The 6574-nt window shown below is 39.0% G+C and overlaps 2 protein-coding genes across 2 annotated transcripts; one reads left to right on the top strand and one right to left on the bottom strand.

Annotated features, from left to right (window-relative positions):
- The first annotated feature begins 504 nt into the window (after positions 1–504).
- On the top strand, positions 505–2941 carry LOC111436299 (E3 ubiquitin-protein ligase SINAT3-like). Its single transcript, XM_023074029.1, has 3 exons — positions 505–1066; positions 1921–2307; positions 2386–2941. The coding sequence occupies exons 1-3, from the start codon at positions 869–871 to the stop codon at positions 2713–2715; spliced, it is 915 nt and encodes a 304-aa protein (XP_022929797.1). The 5' UTR covers positions 505–868; the 3' UTR covers positions 2716–2941.
- Positions 2942–3237: 296 nt separating this feature from the next.
- LOC111436327 (phosphatidylinositol 4-kinase gamma 4-like) lies at positions 3238–5976 on the bottom strand. Its single transcript, XM_023074074.1, has 2 exons — positions 3952–5976; positions 3238–3844 (listed from the first exon to the last, which is right to left on the bottom strand). Exons 1-2 carry the CDS (start codon positions 5350–5352, stop codon positions 3455–3457), a joined length of 1791 nt encoding a protein of 596 aa, XP_022929842.1. The 5' UTR covers positions 5353–5976; the 3' UTR covers positions 3238–3454.
- Positions 5977–6574: the final 598 nt, after the last annotated feature.

Genomic DNA, 6574 nt, shown 5'->3' with positions numbered 1-6574 from the left:
TTTTTTTTTTTTTTTTTTTTTTTTTTTTTTTTTTTTTTTTTTTTTTTTTTTTTTGATATTTTTGAATTGGACCAATAAAATGTTTGACATTTAGAGGCATTTAGGTGGAGTAAGGAATTTTGTTTTCGTTGACTAAATCAAGGTGGGGATAGACAATGGATTCATCTTCCCAATTATTATTATTATTATTATGAGTCTTTTTCAATGAAAATTAACCATTTAATAAAAATGGTTCTATTTTGAGACTCACATGGGTTCAACAAAATTTGGATAGATCGGCCACATTTTTTTTGTTGGGTCAACTGACGGGCATAAAAATAGAGTTGCAACTTATATCTACCCAACCCTAACTGTTCAATTGCAACTAATGTTAATGATAGACGGAGAATTGTGAAGGTTTGATATTATAGCTATTTAGTTGTATTATTAGTTTTTGGGATGGTTGGGAATGAAATAATAAAAAGTGAGGAGTGGAAGAGGTGAGAGAGAAGGAAGGGAAGTTGGGTTGATTTATAATAACCCCAATCCACATCCACATCGACCCATCAGAAAAATGGGAATGAAAAAGAAAAGGAAAAGCTTCCATTATTAACTAATCTCTCCTTCTAAATCCCACCTTAATTCTTCCTTCTCCCTGTTTCTGTAATCTCAGCCACCCAATTCATCTCTCTGTTCAACCATTTTCAATCCTCTCTTCTTCCTTCGCTCTTCCCATTCTCCCATTTTCCCAATTCCCTTCTAAAATTTTCCCCCAATTCGGCCATATTAATGGCGGAAACATCTTCCCCATCAAAACCCATCAACCCATTTTGATTCTCCTTCGGTTCTTGTTGCGGATTTCGTTGTTTTTCTTTGTTGTTGCGCCAAAATGGAGCTGGATGGCATCGAGGGCGTGCCATCCATGGATGTGATGGACGAGGAGGATAAGACCCTTCAACGTCACTGTCAGTTTCCTTCCATTTCCAAGCCTCGGATCAACAATAACGACAATCCCACCACCACAAGTGTTCACGAGCTTCTCGAATGTCCCGTTTGCACCAATTCTATGTATCCCCCAATTCATCAGGTTCCTTCCATGCCCCCATTTTTCCCCTTTTCTTGCATCACTGGTTTCTGATCTGTTTGATTCGTTCTGAAATTTTGGGTTTGTTGGTTTACATTCTTAAGATTGATCTTCTGTTCAATGGGGCCGTTCCTTTTGTCGATCCATCGGTTCTTGTAATGTTTTCTTTATTTTTTTCTCTTGTTATTCTTATTCTTTTGCCTTTCGTTTGTCAGTCTGCAATGTGTCAAAATTGTTACCTAAGGCCCTGCGGTTCCATATACTCATAACCAAAAATGAAAAGCCATTATGTTGTTATCATTTGTTGTTCTTTAGTCAACTCCGTTCACAAACTGAAATCAATTGTGCCCTTTTTGGGGTTTGTTTAATGAGTACAAGGAGGAGGAATACACAAACTCTATCTCATATTATAGGCTAAATATCATCAATTGGGGAAGTGGGAATCCTCACAACTATCCTAGCTGCAGGATCGGCCTTGCATTTGACAGGAATTTACTTCATTTTTATGTTCCTATCCCGTTCATAGGCACTTTGTAATAGCTCAAGCCCACCGCTAGCAGGTATTGCCCTCTTTGGACTTTTCCTCAAGGTTTTTCAAAATATGTCGACTAGGGAGAGGTCTTATAAAGGGTAATTCGTTCTCCTAGCCAACGAACGTGGCTAAAAATATGAATACTGAGATCATATGTTTCTCTATTTCATATGAGATTGAATATTGTGAAGGGTTTTTGTTAGTAATCCAATGGTCAGAGCATCTCTTTTGCTGACAACAGACTGTTTCTTAAGTGAGTTTTAAAGGCTGAAGTAGTTAGGATGTGCATTGGACAATGTATGTTGAATTCAATTTTATTGTGCAGTGCCCCAATGGTCATACCCTCTGTTCTTCATGTAAAACAAGGGTAGACAACCGTTGTCCGACGTGCAGACAAGAGCTCGGCGATATCAGGTGTCTAGCGTTAGAGAAAATAGCCGAATCGCTTAAACTGGCTTGTAAATTCTGCACGTTCGGGTGCCCGGAGATATTGCCTTACTACAGCAAACTCAAACACGAGTCTGCCTGTTACTTTAGACCATATACCTGCCCTTATGCTGGATCAGACTGTCCAGTTGATGGGGATATTCCTTTCCTTGTTTCTCATCTTCGTGACGATCACAAAGTCGACATGCATTCTGGATGCACGTTTAATCATCGTTATGTAAAGGCTAATCCATGCGAAGTCGAAAATGCTACATGGATGCTAACTGTGAGTATCTGTTGTTTTGATTCAGCTAGCTCAGTTATTTTTACAACCATCTGATGCTCTTATTTTTGGTTTGCTCAGGTGTTTCACTGTTTTGGGCAGTATTTCTGTCTTCATTTTGAAGCCTTTCAGCTGGGTATGGCACCGGTTTACATGGCGTTTCTCCGATTCATGGGGGACGAAACGGATGCTCGAAACTACAGTTACAGCCTTGAGGTGGGTGGAAATGGGAGGAAGCTGATATGGGAGGGCAACCCTCGAAGCATTCGGGACAACCACAAGAAAGTTCGAGACAGCCACGATGGCCTCATTATACAACGAAACATGGCGCTCTTCTTTTCGGGTGGAGAAAGGAAAGAGCTGAAGCTTCGGATCACAGGACGGATTTGGAAAGAACAAAATAAACAGTAACATTGTTAGAGGTTCAACTCTATGATGTATGTGACTGTTATGCATAACAGTTTCTCTTCAACTTTATCCAAAATCTTGAATCATCATCTCCTCAGCAGCACATAATCACTTTTCAAACCATTCTCCAATTCCAACTTCTTTGTAATTCAGATTAGCTTTTACAATGTCAAACTTTGAGGCTTGTTTTGGAAACCCTTTTTACACCACAATTTAGATACTTATATCATCATTTGGTTTCTTTTTTCAATAAAACGTATAAGCCTCCTAAATATGCTCTACACTAACCTGTCCAACCAACCTCCCGGGTGAAACATGCATTCAAGCAAACGAAGCATGCCCAGAAGTAAACGAAGCCTAAAAGCCATTGGAAGGGGATTTGGCTTTGCAAACATAATTGAACCATATTTATTATCAACCTGGACCGTTGATTATATATAATATCATCTACACATTCGAGGAAAGATTTAAGAAAATGATAAAATATTTATTAAAATTCCAAAGGTAAACGGCCTTGGAGGGTAAATACAAGCATAAGCAACAGATATACCAAAGAATTGTCATTGACAAAGCCGCCGACGATCCTTGTTAGCGGCTATATAACGAAGAACAAAAGAGCAGAACAGAAGTAGTCCCGTCGTTCGTACATAATATCAATATGTCATATGTGCATATTACCCACATATTTAATTACACCTATTATTATTATTATTAATTACTAAATCATCTTAGCTTTTCCCCATCAGGACAATGAAGCTGCAGCAATCTGATCCAGGCCGAGGTCCATTATTTCATATACACTTTCAAGGAACGTTGCTTCACTTGTACCAGGAAGCATACAATCCATCGCTTCTTCCACCCACTCCTCGATCACCGATTTCTTGCTCAACGTTTCTCTGCACATTATGCTACCGATGTCGAATGGTGTGAGCCCTCTCTTCACCCCTTTCTTCAAAAGCATCGTTGAAATGCACAGTGTACGAGCACATTCAAGAGGCAGCTCCCATCCATGGAACTTGAGAACCGCGATATCTTCCTCTGCGTCGAGTGAATTTATGTACTCTAATGTCTCAGCATCATATGGTTGCTTGGCTTGTGTCCAATACAGCCAGTCAAATGTACAATCTTCAAACTGAAACAACAGAGAATGTGGACACGGAGGGATAAGTTTCGTTTCACATTACTACGACTGATATATGAGATGAGATTATAGCACTGCTAAAAGTATAGAAAACTTACACTTGTTGGCAAGCAGTATCCATGGTCGATTGGAATAAGCACAGTTTGGCCATCTTCTTTTCTTCCCAATAGAATATTTCCAGCATGTCTATCTGCATTTGCCAATCTGATATCCAAAACAGAGATTTTGTGCACCTCCTTAGTAGGGAAAGCCGCAGCACCAAAATCCTCACAGCTGCCATTATTTTCCATGAACATCTGCAAGGAACCAATTTTAACTGATTTATCGGTCGGATGGTTGAACCCGTCGTGTAAACACCTGACCAATACTGTAGGAGGAACACCAGCAAAGCCAATATTGTCACCAAACATCGAACGGTGTCCACTTATTGGATGATCTAAAAGGTAAGCTGCAACTTCTCTAAACGCTCCTTCTCCAACTCTAGTTCCTTTCTTTAACCCTTCACCGTCTAGTGACAATGGAAGCCCCCGCGGATTGTTCAATGCCATTGGTTCCTCATCAATTGGCTTAAAAACAGACACATACTTCTTTCCTGATGAGTCTAACATAAGATATGCTCCCCCGGTTCCCTCCAAAGACCTAACTGGAAAATGTCCACGGCCTAAGCCATCTAAAGTAGAGTTCACCAAATCCCAAATGGGTATTGGCAATTCAATCTTGGGGTTAATGACAATCGGCTCCATAAAACTACCTCCATTAGGATATGGCCTTGGTGCAATCTCTTTATCATATTCATACTCTGTCCTATAACTTCCCTTATCATCATTGTATTCCTTCTGATTGTTTTCCCTACACAACTCAGATTTACATTGTTCTTTGAAACTTGATGCCACAATAGAGAGCTCAAAGTTTTTATCAATGGGTTTGCCCCGAACTTTGGCCGATTTCCGAACAAACAAATGTATGACTGCATCCTTTCTATTACAAATGTCGTCCACAAGGCTATGATCTTCTAGTGGCCTTCCCTCACACACAACTTCCTGCTCATCAACGTCCACAAACTCCTTTACCTTCTTTGCAATCTTCTCTTTTACATATGCAACATCCCTATCCCGCTCCACATGGAAGGTAAACTCTTTCCCACAATAAGTCTTGACATTAATGACCTGAAGATCTGAGAGCCTAAGCACCAAATGAAACACATTTCCATCAGTAACACCATAATCTCGAACCAACGAATTGTTTCGAGCCAATTCTCGACCTCCACAAACTAACTTCTGTTTCTTAACCACAAATCCTTTGCAGGATTGGATCCTTAACTTCACAGATTCAATAGATTCGGATGCAAAGATGGGCATAGGAATCGTGGAGCCCGAAACAGAAACATATATCCAAATGGATTCATTAGATTCCAAAGCAGATGGAGTAATTAGGCCATTAGGGGAAAGTAAGTGCTCATTGTGAACTGGACAAAGAGCAGCAACACCCGTAGACGACATTTTGAAAAAATGGAGTTAAATCAAAAAGCCGAAATTGGGGCTTCAGTATTCAAAGAACAAGCGATGAGATCAAGAAATCACAACAACACAGCCATAGTTCTAGACTCAGCGACCATCTCAAGCAGAGAAAGACGATGAAAGAAGTAACGTAACCCCCCAAGAGAAAAAGAATAGTAATAATAATAAGAAACTCAAAAAGAAAAGTCGAAGGCTAGCGATCCATTTCGATCTAAAACGGATCAAGAAATATAAAATTACCGATCAACTATAGAAGGCAACGGAAAGTAAACTCCACACGAACCCTGAGAGAGGCTTCGGGGAAGTGTCTCCTTGCTGACAACAACAAATCAGGGGGATCGATCCGAGGAGGAGGAGGAGGAGGAAAAAGAAACCTAGAGGATTAAGAAGGGAAACCAAAAAAGGGGATGGATTCTCACCGAACAGGAAGAATCAAAGAGAAAACGGAGGAGTTGGTGCTTAAATTTCAGGTTGGAAAGAGAGAAAACTGCGATAATTTCTGGTAATGGAGATTGAGGGAGGAAGGTGGTGGAGAAAAATTAGGGATTGGGTGAAGAGTGAGGGGAAGAACAGGACAGAAGGCCAACCATCAAGAAGACGCGTGTAGACATCCGAGCTTTATACGCAGCGCGTCCGAATATTTGACTTTTTGACTTTTGAAATTTCATTTTTATTTTAACTTTAATTAAAAAAAAAAAAAAAAATTCCCCATTTTCCTATTGGTCCAATGTGTTGTTCCCTCTCCATTCCTTGGCTGCTCTCTTAATTGCTGTCCAAGTCACCATCCTCTCTCCTTCCTTTATTTCCTTTTTTTAAATTTAATTTCTTTTAAATCTTTTTACTTTTTTTAAGAATATTATATTCGCATAGGATACTTTTGAAGACATGCAGCCAATTTTCAAACTCAATTCGAATGGAAAATATATTTTCCAAACTCCTTTTTAAAAATAATTCAAAACTTCACTTAATCATTCCTAAATAAAATCTTATAAAATACATATTTAACTCATCTTTCCAAAATATTTGGATTATTCCAATATCTATCCTAACTTTTTAATTGACATTTATGATTCTCCCTTATTTCATGAGTTTTTTTTTTTTTTTTGCACTAGATAGGCTTGTATACGCACTGCCGTGTATGACTATAGGCTAGAACATGCTCACATCGTCAAATATCAACAAAAAAAAAAAAAAAAAAAAAAAA

This window comes from Cucurbita moschata, unplaced genomic scaffold, assembly GCF_002738365.1.
Source record: "Cucurbita moschata cultivar Rifu unplaced genomic scaffold, Cmos_1.0 Cmo_Scf00053, whole genome shotgun sequence".
In the NCBI taxonomy this organism is placed as follows: Eukaryota; Viridiplantae; Streptophyta; class Magnoliopsida; order Cucurbitales; family Cucurbitaceae; genus Cucurbita; species Cucurbita moschata.
This window is presented reverse-complemented; position numbering and strand designations above follow the sequence as displayed.

Bases quoted from the DNA above. Each gene is read 5' to 3' on its own strand.
- LOC111436299 (XM_023074029.1), top strand. From the start codon at position 869: ATGGAGCTGGATGGCATCGAGGGCGTGCCATCCATGGATGTGATGGAC. The intron at 1,067-1,920 runs GTTCCTTCCATG...TTTATTGTGCAG, and splicing joins TGTATCCCCCAATTCATCAG to TGCCCCAATGGTCATACCCT. The intron at 2,308-2,385 runs GTGAGTATCTGT...TGGTTTGCTCAG, and splicing joins ATGCTACATGGATGCTAACT to GTGTTTCACTGTTTTGGGCA.
- LOC111436327 (XM_023074074.1), bottom strand. From the start codon at position 5,352: ATGTCGTCTACGGGTGTTGCTGCTCTTTGTCCAGTTCACAATGAGCAC. The intron at 3,845-3,951 runs GTAAGTTTTCTA...CTGTTGTTTCAG, and splicing joins GATACTGCTTGCCAACAAGT to TTTGAAGATTGTACATTTGA.